The following is a 14,426-nucleotide window of genomic DNA, read 5'->3' on the forward strand; positions in this document are numbered from 1 at the left end:
CTGGGTAAAGTGTAGGCATATGGACACATGTCCTTCTTTTTCCAGTTCGAAGGAAACTTTTCTTATAAGAAAAATAATTATTTAAACATTAACCAGATTATTTTATTTATGGTCATTAAATTTTAAGTCTTATGTTACTATTATAAAATTGAATTATATGAAATACATAAATTATAATTCAACATTTAAAATTGCTTTTAAAACATACACTTTTAAAGTCTAGTTTGAATATGCTTTTGTTTTGGTTTAGCTTAAATTTATTTTAGGTTCTCAAACTTTCTGACATTTTCCTTAGTTTCAGGATAGTATTTTTTCTTTTAAAACAGGATTTTTAGCCATATGTAAATTTCTACTATAATTTGTTAAACTGAGCATTTCTGAAAATCAGAGACCTTAAAGGGTATAATAGGTGTTGATAAAATAAAAAATCTTAAAATGGAAATGATGAAATTAAGTATGTATTTGTCTATATAGAGAGAAATATATATTTTTGACACCCATAGACACAAAAGCAAAGGAAAAAAACTCAACTCTAAGGATTACCAAATGGGTTACTTATGGGCTCTCCTGAATTCTGAAAACATTGATTTAATGATTCCAAATTAAAGGTCAATACATAGCCAAGTGACCTGAGTTACTTAAGCGCTATCGTTAAGTACATCAGTGTATCACCCTTTCCTTACAATTAAATTGCCATATGGTAAGTCCCTTTGAAATGAACATTGAATGATCACCCTGATGAATGCATTCCAAGGAATAATAGCATTTATTCCATGCATTTTGATGTAGGTTTAATCAAGGCCCCTAAAATGGACACATTCCTCTTAATTGATTGCAAATGTTTATAATTATCCTGAGGGTGTTTTCAAATGTCTAATGACTATAATATTATTAACTATCTCTCTAGACAGTCTTAAAGCTGTTTATTACTCATTTGGCCACTTTCCAACTTTCAGTTCTCTCATTTACTTCAATGTGCATCAATAAGCGTATAATTAATCCAAGCATCTTATCGAACTATTTCCTTTGCGTTAGTCTGTAGTATGTCAAGTAGGTAAAAAAGATGTATTGTACTACTTTGGATTTGTTCAATAGTCAAATGTCCTTATTGATCAGCATTCCCATAAAGATGACTCTCATACTAAAACACTATGATCTAATGCTAAAATAGTAAGTTCTCATCAAATAGAAAATCTTAGTGATGGGCCACTGCTGCTGGACTGTGTCATCTCAAAATCTAATACAGCATATAATCCTTATTTTCTAAATACACCACAAATGGCAAGGGAATACTCAATGGAGACTTACATCCCTTTTGAAGTAAGGGTTCTTCTAAACAAAAATTTTTAAATCACTCAGTGGTGAAAGACTTATTTTCTCAGGAAATGAGGCATTTTGGAGAGTATACTTTGCAATTTGTATGTTGGGAAAAGCCATTCAGCTCAGTGATCTCATGGATCCAGCAACATGCCATATTCCTTTTTATCTAAAAAGAAAGTCGTAAGACTCTAAATATTAATTTTAAAGTCAGAATTCTGTCATAATTTCGGAAACACCAAGATTAGCTGAAATCAGTGCTGATCTGCTCCAGGGGAGGTCTTCATCGCATTAAGTGATCAAAATGGTTAAATGCTCCTAATCTACTCAAATGAGGGAAAAAGATGAGTAGACCAAAAAAAAAAAAAAAAAAAAAAAAAAATCAGACTTACAGAGACTTAGTGACAAACTTCTTTTCATACCATAGTCAATATTTTAAATTTGACATTTGAACATAATGATCAGGCTGAAGAATACTTTTTGATAGATTCCAGAGAATGTCACTAAATTTAGTTAAATTGCAACTGCAGTTTGGATAAATGAGTAGTATAGTAAGATTCCTCTATCTACTATAGGGCCTGTGTCATCATCAATGCTTTAGATAATGAACTCCTTGAGGGCAAGAATTGTTTTTGTCTTGCTCAACATTCTCTTCCAAGTACCTTTCAAAGTGCTTGACACACAATAGGCGGAGAGTTGATTCTAAAAAAGATCTATTTGAATGCCAACCACTGGTTTGCAATGAACAACAGGATATCATACTACTGGTTTTGGGGTCAGTTTGGAAATGTGTTTATACATTAGATTCTAATATAGCCTGGGATTTTTCTATCCTATCTACATTAATGTAAACCATTTTAATACAGATTAAATTTAATCTTTCATTAGTCATTATAATAAAGTCACTATTTTGCACAATTTAATAAAATACATAAGCTTCATGGGGCACCTGGGTGGCTTAGTCAGTTAAGCACCCAACTCTTGATTTTGGCTCTCATAATCTCAGGGTCATGAAATAGAGCCCAGGCTGGGCTTAGTGCTTAGCATGGAGTCTGCTGGAGATTCTTTCTCTCTCTCTGCCCCTCCCCCGCTCACGTGTACACTCTCTCTCTCTAAATAAATACAATCTAAAGAAAAGAAATAAAATTAATTGATTACTTAATTAAGCTTCAATCAGCCAGTATGCCTTAGAGGGTTGTGGGAAGTGGCCTAAGTAGGTTACACAAGTCCCAAGTCAGATGTCAGAGAAATTGATCGTTGCTAGAATATCAAGTTCTGAGAATGTTACCTAGGTAAACTTTTAGTCCTTAACAAGATTTTCTTTTTTCATTTTTTTCTTAGAAAAAGACAGCAGAAGAAAATTAGGAACCAATGGGACTTTGGGTTAATAAAGTCTTAATAATGAAAATGCACATTGCTTAGAAATTTGCTTTAATGTTTCACAAGCCCTATTTCCTTTTATCTGAACAACCCAGTAATTAAACTTTTTTTTTTTTCCCCAGCAATAAGGTATGGTTAGTTGCTACTTATCCTATGCTTCCATTTCTTGCTTCCATTTTTTTTATTGGCATTAATCACATTAAAACAGAATTACCAGTTTAAGCTGTCCTTTGCTCTACTCAACTATATGTACCTCAGGGATGGGAACTGTGGTTTCACCTTCATCATTAAACTATCAGATGTTTATATAAAGATGGTATATTAGTCAATACCCTTTCTCTTAAAGGGACAGAAGCTCATTTCAAACGAAGTGAGCAAAAATTTTTGGATTGAATCATGTAGTTGAGAAGTCCAAAGAATAGCCGCCTTGCCTCTGTTTCACTTCACATGTTGGCTTCACTCAGCTTCTCTCTAGACACACTGCCCCTTGCAACCCCAAAATTACATCAGTACAACTTGTGATATAAAAGAGAGATCATTTTTGTTTCATTATCCATATATCAAATTTCAGTCCTCATTTGAATCCTGTGACTATCCCTAAGACCAGGAACATGGCAAGCTCAAATTGACCGTCCTGGGATACATGACCACCTAGTAATAGAGTGTAGAGTGCCGTAGAATGTGGAACACAAGGGATGGGTCCAGGTCTGCTTCTTAAGTGAAGGATGAGGTTTTGTTATTTGGAATAAAGGAGAAGAAACACTGGGAAGCTAAAAACAACATTAACTATGAAATTAATTCCAAGCTCACAGGGCCATGTGGGTATCAAAGTAAGGATCCAAACCCAGTTGTCTGACATCAAGTGTATTGTATTTTCTTTTCCATAGTAGAAAGTTGTTTCAAAAGAGAAAGATGCAGTGATTTATAAAAGCAAATTATTTATAACATCAAATTACCCTAAAAACCAAAGCAATAAATGCAAGGAAAATTCCTGGATGCATTCTAGTCTTTGCCATCCAAACCCACCTTCAAAACTAAAGTGCTTATTTACCTATCTACTGAGAGCATTGGCAGCTGACTACCCTCCCCAGGAATTGCCCTCAGCTGAAGAGAATGACCAAACCAAAGCCCCGGGAGGATGACAGAGTTTCTCCTTCCACAGGTCCTAACGTGGGATAATTCTGAGGGCATCCCACTTCCCGGGGTCCAGGCAGGGCTCTGTTGAGCTGCACCACAGCTCTCCCTCTGCTGGCTCTTGCTCCAGGAACAAAGATTATTCCTGAGAGCTGTCCCCAGTGAACTTCCCTTTCTTCCATCCTTATCTCCAGAGTCTATTTCCCTGGGAACTCAATCTTCTACAGAATAATAGGTTTTTCTTAGGCCTGAAGGACAGCTAGAGCTAGACTAATTAATAACTGAAACCAAATAAATGTTACTGGGAAAGGTATTCATGTTTGTAATATTTCTTAATATTTTTATTTAAAAGTTTCCTCTATCTAAATAATATGTAATACACACTATTAGTCAACGTGTGAATATCTGTGCTTTACCTTCCTATATAGCATGGACCGAAAAAAATCATTTTAAGAGCAGTAACGATATGCTAATCCAGGTTCTCTGATAACTACCTGTGAGGATATCAAGCAGATCAGACTGAGAGACCATAATATAGGTAATATGCATAATGTTTCGGGTATGTACATATATGGGGGAAAGGGAGAATCCATAATCTTCATGGCTTTTTCGAAGGAGTCTGTGACACAAAGTAAGTTTAGAAATTGGAGCATTGGTCCCCAAATTGGTTTCTTAAGGATCATCAGCTGAAAAAAACTCTGGGCTTTGTCATGAGAGTTTTTATTTTATTGGAATGGGGTGGGGCTCAGAAAACTTTATCAATAGGTGTCCAGATGATTCCAAAAATAAATTAAGTGGAGCACAAGTTGAAAAATAGCCATCTAAGGACTAAAGTATATTTCTGTATTAGTTTTCTATTGCTGCTGTAACAAATGACCACAAATTTAGAGGCTTAAACACCACAAATTATTATGTGACAGTTCTGGAGGTCAGAAGGCTGACATGGGATCTCAATGGGCTAAAATCAAGATATCAGCAAGTCTGTTCCTCTCTGGAGGTTCTTGAGGAGAACCATCCTTGCCTTTACTAGCGTCTGGAGACCACCCACCTTTCTTTGCTGTAGGTCCTCTTTCCCTTTCATCAAAGCCAATAATGTTGCATCTCTTTGAAGTTTCCCCAAAGTCAACTCATTCTTCAACAGTCAGATCTCCCTTTGACTCTCTCATCTTTTTCTTCTAATTTTAAGGACTCTGCAATCACTAGCCCCACCCTAATAATAAAAGATATCTCCCCATCTTTAGGTCAGGTGATTAACAACTTTAATGCCACCAGGAGCATTAATTCCTCTTTCCTGAATAATTTACTCACCGGTTCCAGGGATTCGGATTTGAGCATCTTTGGAAGGTCGCTATTCTGCCTACCACAAGTTCTTTTACTGTACCCAGGAAAAAAAGTCATTTTTTTCCCAAATCTTATGTTTAATAACTCAGTTAATGAGCCTTCCTCCCCTCGCTGTTATAGAATTATCTGGTCAGGAGAATTAATAATCACTGGAAATACCAAACTGAAACTGCTATTTAACTTCCTGTTATGAATACATAGCACTCAGTCACACCCACAGGCCGGGAAGCTCCTTGAAGTTAGGCACTATGTCTTGTCTCTTTTGTTTCTAGGACTTTTCTTTATACTTCTTGTCAAGTCATAGACACACAGGTAAGGTCGCTGAATAATTGTGATGGTTAATCATGTTTATGAATTAACAAAACCAAAGGCCCACTCTCTCTTGCGATGACTCGTCCACAGAGAAGCTAAGAGACAGCACGATTCAGATTCTTCTCATATTAAACTTACCAGTTGCCACATATCATGGGTGTTTGGTGTTATTCTTAAACAAGCAAAGCTATTATTATTTAATTCCTGCATTCCAAGGTTCTAAAACGTTATGCATGCTATTATGGGTAGCTACCCAACAGTAAATTTTAGGCAATTACGTTGTTCTATAGGTGTGGAAAGGGGTGGTTTCTTAGCAAGTGATTATGTACTATTATTAGCAATAATAGCAACAACTATGTGTCAGACCCTACACTAGATTTTGTGCATACACACACCTGTGCACACCCTCACTGATCTTTGAAGACATCAATAAAACAAATATTTCCTTATTTACAGACCAAAAAACAATTTTGAAAACTTTACAGTCACATCATCTAGGCAGTGATAACCAGAATGTCAGACTAAGGAAGCAAAGGGATAATAGCAATTTTTTTTATCACGTCATTTTTCTGAATAAATAATAATATATCATATTACTTAATTTTTGGCCAAAATAAAAGTTTTAAAAAATGCCATACAGTTTGAAGTCAAGAGGAAATCATTTATAAGCTCAATTCGAACTATACTAACAAGTCCTCCCAGGCTCAGACCGCTTTTCATTCTGTACACATAGCTTGTCGTCCACTTAGATCTTCCACTTGAAACTGTCAGTAGTTTGTATTTAGGATAAAATCAAAACTTCTTTCTGTGTCTCACCGGGAACCACATAATCTGACCCTCCCTCTCCATGCACGTTTGCCTCATTCCACTCTCCCCTCACTAACGTGGCTGCACCCACACTGGAATCCTTTAGGTTCCTCAAACACAAACTCTTCGCTGCCTTGGGGCATTTTCCATGCTGTCATCTTCTCTCCTTAAATTCTTTGCCTGGGTAATGACTTCTCATCTTTTAGATCAATTTAAATACCAGTTTCCCAGAGAAACCTCCCTACTATTACAACTAAAATACATTCTTCTCGCCCCCCTATCGTTATCTACCAGAGCACCCTTACTGTTTTCTTCCAAGCAATTAGTGTGATTTGTATTTATTAGTTTACTTGCTCACTGTCTATTTCAATGTGGGGTATTCACTGTTGCATTTCTTGCACACAGCATTGTACCTGTATTTAGTAAATACCTTATGGAACTTTTTTTTTTTTCTTTTTCTTAAGTTATATGAAATTGCACCAGAATATTGTATCTGTGAACAGAAGATTTCCTAGAACATAAATGATCTGGAGCCTTAAGCTTTGGTCACAAAATATATTTCAATGTATTTCTTGTTTTGTTTGTCTTATATTTAATTGCCCATTTAAGTGCTTGAATATAAAGAACAACAACTGCTTACAATTCCATATCAAGGATCTGCTCTGACACAGATTTTCAAGGCAGATGGTTCTGGGGTAGGGGGCAGGCTTCTATATTTTTAGTAAGATTCCCAGATGATTCTGATTCATACCAAAGTTTAAGAACACCTGTTGAGTGTATTCATAGTCCTGTTATAGGTCTACCTGTATCTAACCTTTCGTCTCATCCATGCTTGAGTATTTTATACCTCAGGTACTTTCTGACTTGGATATTTAATGAGTACATAATTATTTATTAATATATTACTCCTCCTTTTGCATCTCTTGTTCTGCTCTAGATGAGGATTTGTTCTTTTAAGCTGCTATGATTCTGACATCCTGGGTTTATAATATATTTAGTGATAAGAAATACAAGGTAGAATTCACACAGTTATTTATTTTAAGAGTTTGAGATTCACTAAATAACATATACTACTTATAGAATTGTTTTAAAATAAAACCAATCATAAAAAGAAAACAAAGTTCTTTTTATTAATTTGTTAACTCTGCAAATATTAACTTTTGTTGTGAGCAAATATCAGTTTCCAAATTTGTGGCTATTTGTTTTCTTGTTTTGTTGGCTTATATACTGCTTTTGCTTTTAATTGGTAATGTATTGAAAAACACATGAACTAATTATTGCCCTTGAGAGGCGAATTTTACATGCATGCAATTATGTACAATTGGGAGTTTTGAGATATAGTCCATTCGTAGTAAGTAACCTATAATCCTTATTACTTCTTATCTTTCACCAGTTTTTCCCTTTAAATAATTCATGCCATGGATATATATAGAAAAATATGGGTTATTTTATAGTAAAAGCAAATCTGCTATATTAAGATTATATTGTGGCAGATGCATCTTCCAGTCATATTTATCAATGTTCAGATCCCTTCTTTTATAAACAGCCCATGCATACTAGGAAGAAATATTTGTAACATTTCAGACACTTATTATTACTTGAATATACACCAAAGTACAATCTGTACTGGATTTTATCCTTTTTATTTAAATATGAAATAGAGACAATTTTCTTTTTTTTTTTTTTAATTTAAATTCACTTAGCCCACATATTGTTGGTTATATGATATAGTACTAATGATATAGGGCATCACTAGTTTGGGATGTAGAGTTCAGTAATTCATCAGTTGCATAAAACCCAGTGCTCATCACATTTTCATTTGATAATCTTTTAGAACTTTGCTTATTTTGGAATGGGTATGTGAATATATGTTTTATACACAAAATACATTCCTCATACTCCTGAAAAGAAAACTATCTCCTACCAGGTTCACCATATTTGAGCTAAGGAGGTGGTACTCATAAATTTAGACAAGAATGTGGCTATTTTATTTGTGGTCTAAGTGACCTCAAACCCTTAGAAGACAACTGCTCAAAACCCCCTTTCTATTTAGATTATAAATGTCAAGTTTAGTGATATTGTTGCCCACTTTTAGAAAAATTAATAATTTTGATATAGATTCATCTGCTTTTAATGATATTCATATTTTACCTTAAGTTAATATCATTCTTTAATGCTGGGCAAAATAACAAATGTACTTTCTTTATCTCACATTTATTTTAGACAAGTGAGGGTCCTCCTCAACTATTTCCCTCTACCCTGCCCTAAGATTTTTTAGAGGTGAGATAATTTAAAATGCTCAATGAAGAGAAAGAAATTCATTTAAGGCATAATAATTCCTACACTTTTTATGTAAACACGTTAAATTGTGCTATGCCTAAAATATATTTGAGAGTTCTATCAGCTACTCAATTCGTAGTTTTAAATAGCCTACAGTGTTGAACAATAAACTGCATTTGGTGTGAGCGAAATAGTTTTTATCTCCCTTCTCTGCTCTAATTCACATTTTGATGGGCTTTTGATGTTCCTAGATATCCGTGGAATACAGGAGTTTCTGGACAAGGTGTCTCAGCAGGGAATGGATGTTGCATTGCAGAAGGTAGAAAACAACATCAATAAAATGATCACTACTCTTTTTGACACCTTGAGAATAGAGGAACTGAATCGCTATCGAGACACTCTTAGGCGAGCCATCCTTGTTATGAATCCTGCTACAGCCAAATCTTTCATTACTGAGGTAAGTAAAAATTGTCTTGGGGTTGGGGTAGGGTTAAAAAAATTAAATGCTTTGGAATAGATCTCACGGTCAAGTTGAAAATTCAGAGCCGTATAGGAGAATTAACTACACAACTGTCATTAGCCCTAATGGAGGTTGCACACTGAATCCCTTGCTTGTTGCATTCATCCTGCGCAAAATTTTCACGCATCCTGCACAGTTAACTGCTGAGAATGTTTGTATTTATATATTTAAGCACATAGCCAGGATGGTTTTAAGAAATGTCATGGGAGTTTAAAAGTGTTGTTGACCCTGAAATACTTTAACACGTTCAAGAACAAATTCACAAGTGCACAATTCTCCAACTAATCCTTAAATTTTTGCAAGTCCGAATTTTACCTCTGAGAAAAGATCTACTCGAACCAGGCTATTATTGCCTGAACGTGATTACTTTTACAAAAACAAAGAGCAGATTTACTTCTGTTCTGTGAACTCTGTACCAAGACGAATAATTAAAACTATCTGAAACTCTCTGCAAAGTGATGACCATTGTACATTTTATGATGCTGCATCTTCAAAATTTTAATTGTATCTGTTCATTTGGCTAGAAGCTCCAAAACTTTGTAAAAATGCAATTAAGACTTTTTAATGATGGGTATAACATCTTTATGTTCTAAAATGCTTGCTAGTGCCTTGACAGGATTGTTGTCATTTGCCTTACTTCAAGTTTTTTAATTTTATATAGTGCTAGGACTGGTCATGACGTTACATACTTTCACATGGGTTTTATTATTAGTGTTTTTAATTTTGGTGACTTTATTTGACTAATAGTTTTTTCCTCACTTCTCTAGTAAGCTTTCTTTAGCTCCCCAAGTACTGCTATAAAGCCTCCGAACTAGGAATGTGTTAGAAATTCTTTGACACTCTATAATCTAATTGGTGTCAAGGAACTGAAGCAGAATATAAATCATTGAGAAGAATAAAACTTTTGGAAAACTATCAATAACGTTATTTTCTTTAACATTTTAATAGAGAACTTTGTTATGCAGTTAAGGGCAAATATAGAACTTTGACCTTTTCTAATCTAGCAAATTACTCAGAGAGTCTTTGAACAACTACATTTTGCCACAATAGAAAGAATATTTCCAATTTTATGGGTGTTGGTTCTTTCCTTCAAGAAACACAAAATCTGCTGAAGAATTTAAGATAAATACACAAAGACATATAACATAAGTTGGAATCTTAAAATTATAATAAGTGATGTTTAAGCATCTGTGGTCACCTTTGGTTGAGGATTGTGGAGATCAGAGAAGGCTTCGTTGAGAAGGCACATTTGAATTGGATTTATTATCTTGACTAGGAATTCACAAAAGAAGTGTGGCATGCAACAGACAAATGCAAGTCCATCCCAGCCACTTTCTGGTCATATGGGATTGGCAAATTACCTAACATTTCTGAGCCTCCATTTTATCATCAATAAAATGAGAATAATATATTGATTTCAACTTATTAAATTTGTAATGTAATGAGACATCCTGTGATATGCCTTAAAGGAGGGAAGAGAGGGGTGGCACCTAGTAAGTACTTAAAACATGGTAACTTCTAGGTCATTTTTTTCTAGCATATAGCACATGACTGACCATAGCAGATGCTCAAAAAATATTTGGTGAACCGAAAAGAATATCAAGATGTGCAAAGACAGTTCTTGACTGTATGCTTAGAATAGAGCAAGTAGTTTTATATAGATTCAAAGTAGGATATGTGAAAAAGAGAAGTGACCCACAGTATGTAACACACAGATATAAACCAGACGGCAAAGTCCCATGAGTGCCAGCTAACAATTCATGTATATTTACTAAGCAGTCAGAAGAAATGGGCTGAGAAGAGGGACAAGATGACCAAGGGCTTTTGCCAAGTCATGATCTTGACTTGTATTCTGACCATGGCCCCTTAACCTTGACTCTGAACTTGGATACTTGTAATAATCTACTGTTTCCCTCTTTGTTCCCAAACATATGAAATCTATTTCTGTGAGTTTCCTGAGACTTCTCTTCTTCCTCTACCCAGACACCACTCCCCCCCCAACTCACTTGTCTTTCACAATCGCTGATTTTATGTCTCCAAACTGTACTGTTTATTCTATAGTCTCAAACAGTGATGTGAGAATGACAGAAAGAATATGAACCCACTTGCCTTCCCCATCCTAAGCTAGCTGTTTTCTCTGACCTGTATACTGGTTCCCGTTTTCAATTAACTGCTTTCAAATATCTTTCCACTTTCTTCTGCTCTCCCATGGGTTCTGGGAGCATTTCCCCACTGAGGAAATAGACTGGCCCCTCAATACAAGAAAAAATTAATTCAAAAGGCAAACAACATGGAATTCAAATGGCACACAGCACCAAAGTTCTAGAGATACAAAGAATAGATTTTGTATGTATGTTTATGTGTGGTCTTTGCTCAAGGATAAAGATACCAACGCTAGTTTCCCCAGTTTAGCCCAGATGGTCTGCTTGGTTTTTGTAGAGGAGAATCCTTTTCTCCCTCTCTCTTTCTCTCTCTCATCTATGTATGTATGTATGTATGTATCTATCTGTCTGTCTATCTATATGGATGTCAGCTTTCAAGGACATTTTGCAGGAGCCAGTGTGTGAGAAGGCCTTTGTGAGAATCAGCATGTATTTAACTTGAATCAGTCCTCTTTATTCACTGATTCTGTATTTGCAAATTTGCCTACTCACTGAAAGTTATTTGTAACTTGAAAATCAGTACTAGGGATGTTTTCATAAGCCATTCACAGAAATGTTCAGAGCTGTGAAAAATCTGAGTTGCCTGACAGCCCATATTGCTAGCTAAGGTTGAACAAAACTGTGCTCTGCATTCTTGTTTCAGTTCTCATACTGTAAATAAATGTCCTTTTTGCAGTTTATTTCATGTCTCCTTTTTCGCATTTTTTGTGCCATTTGTTGGTGATTTCACTGCTGAAAATGGCCTCCAAATGTAGTGCTGAAGTGCTGTCCTTAACTGCAATGTGTCCTGCTGAGAAAATACCTGTTCGATAAGGTCCACTCGGGCATGAGTACCCTTGGCTGTGAGTTCAGCGTTAATGAATCGACATGTTATTGTTTGAATGTTTATGCTTGCCCCCTTCAAACTCATATGTTGAAATCCTGTGCCCAATGTGATGGTTTTAGGAGGTGGGGCCCTTGGAAGCTGCTGAAGTTCTGAGGATGAAGTCTTCATAAATAGGATCAGTGCTATTCTAAATGCTAAACCCTGCAGAGTTCTCTAGTACCTTCCACCAAGTAAAAATACAATAAGGAGTCTGCAACGAAAAGAGGGCCCACTTTTGCATGGTGCAACCATGCTGGCACCTGACTGAGCTACAAGCCTCCAGAACAATGAGAAATAAATTTTTGCTTTTAATAAGCTACCCAATCTGTGGTATTTTGTTATAGGAGCCCAAATAGGGGCGCCTGGGTGGCACAGCGGTTAAGCGTCTGCCTTGGGCTCAGGGCGTGATCCCGGCATTATGGGATCGAGCCCCACATCAGGCTCTTCCGCTATGAGCCTGCTTCTTCCTCTCCCACTCCCCCTGCTTGTGTTCCCTCTCTCGCTGGCTGTCTCTATCTCTGTCAAATAAATAAATAAAATCTTAAAAAAAAAAAAGAAATAATATTTTGAATCATGACATTTTAGATTTGGAACATGCATCATTTTGCCCAAATTCCAAATTTGCAGTTGAAAAAACTAAAGGCCTCTCTAGATCCAATCAATATTGTTCTCTAACTTCCTCCAGCAATGTTTAACACCCTTGCAGCTAGTGCTGTTTGTGGATGGTAAGGGACACTCACAGTTTGAAAATAGTAAAGTTGTCAGCAGGCCAAAGGGGTACATGATTGTCAGATCCTAAGAGAAGTATTTGTAGAAATAACTTACCAAGGATTATATGATGGATAGAAAGGCATATGAAGCTAGAAAGAAACTGATGGATTGGGATAAAAAGAAAGATACAGGAAGTAAAGGTTATGATGAGGGCAGAGACTTGTTCGGTAAGGACCTAAGAGAGGGGGAGAGAGGGAGGGGGAAATTCTAGCCAAAAGAGGGGGGATAGCAGAACTCTCACTTTTACTGCTTCCTACACATTGTAAGTGGGCACAGAAAGTTGTTGAAATATGCAAAGGAAACATTAACCTAAAAGTCAGAGGAATGAGTTTTAAAAAAGAAATTGCTCACTTAACATTGTCATTTAATTGCTAAAGGGAAAAATGGGCATATCAATTCTGTTTGCATCTTTTCTTCTGTCTCTGGAGCAATTATGTGGCACTGAGTTAATTATGCTCCCTTTGAAGTCTTAGAAATTTAATACATTGCATGTCTACAGTTAGTGCTCCACGTCTCATTCAAGAGTTTCAAAGCTTTAAGAAACATACTGCTGTTATGTGCAGCTGAGTAAATCAACCTGCTGTGATATTGGTATAAAATTGTTACCACAATATACCTGTTAGTGTCCTTGAAATTAATATGGTGAATCAGGAGTGCTTACATGGTTTGATTTAAATATGGATTGGGATGATATTTTGAAAACAACTTTATATATATATATATATATATATATAAAATAGATTTGCATTAGAAACTACATAAGTTATATCCTTTGTAGAAAGTGTACAACGGTCCTATATAAATTATTAGAATTTTTTTGTCATGACTTTTAGTTTTCAGGTTTGATAAGAAAATCAATTCTTTGAAAACAGAAAGTTTTATTACTTATATGGTAATGAATATCATTTCCTGTTTGCATTTTTTCAAGTTTTCAGGAAGGAACCCTACTGTTACACGAAATCCTTTTATTCTGTAATGAGAGAAGTATATTATCTCTTATTCCTTAAACATACTTTATGAAATAGTTTTCATTTCATTGTACTATATTCCAGAGAATTTTGATCTTGTCAGACAACTTAAAGGCAAAGTTACTTACTTCAAATATATAAGCAGCTTGCCAGAAATAAGCCTTAGGAAGGTTTAGGAAACAAGTGAAGATATCTTTCTCAATGAAGACAGCAAGGTTCCCAATCATCAAAAGGTACTCTGAATATTCAAATTACTGTGATCATTATTTAATATCTATTTAAATAACTCAGTATTTTACCAAAAGAGAAATTATTTGGAGACATTATGCAATGTACAGTTTTTAAGATGTCACTATCATATTTTTTTTCCCAAAATTAATCCATTGCATGAAAGTCTCTCTAATACCACTGTGTCCTTAGGTGGCTGCCATACATTTTTTAAAGTAAACCTTGTATTGAAATATAACATACCCCTCCCTGACTTCTTCTCATTCAGTTTTCCCTCCCTCTCCCTATGGTCCTCTGATCAAAAACTAATGATGTACTATATGTTGGTTAATTGAACATAA

At 35.4% G+C, this 14,426-nt stretch overlaps 1 protein-coding gene across 2 annotated transcripts in view; it reads left to right on the forward strand.

Annotated features, from left to right (window-relative positions):
- GRID2 (glutamate ionotropic receptor delta type subunit 2) overlaps positions 1 to 14,426 on the forward strand; it is a 1,362,985-nt gene that overhangs the window by 749,722 nt on the left and 598,837 nt on the right. For both annotated transcript variants that reach the window (XM_048212019.2, XM_057309689.1), the window contains exon 4: positions 8,823 to 9,028. In XM_048212019.2, the coding sequence (XP_048067976.1) occupies positions 8,823 to 9,028 (206 nt within the window). The remainder of the gene's footprint in view (positions 1 to 8,822; positions 9,029 to 14,426) is intronic.

Source organism: Ursus arctos, unplaced genomic scaffold (genome assembly GCF_023065955.2).
Source record: "Ursus arctos isolate Adak ecotype North America unplaced genomic scaffold, UrsArc2.0 scaffold_9, whole genome shotgun sequence".
In the NCBI taxonomy this organism is placed as follows: Eukaryota; Metazoa; Chordata; class Mammalia; order Carnivora; family Ursidae; genus Ursus; species Ursus arctos.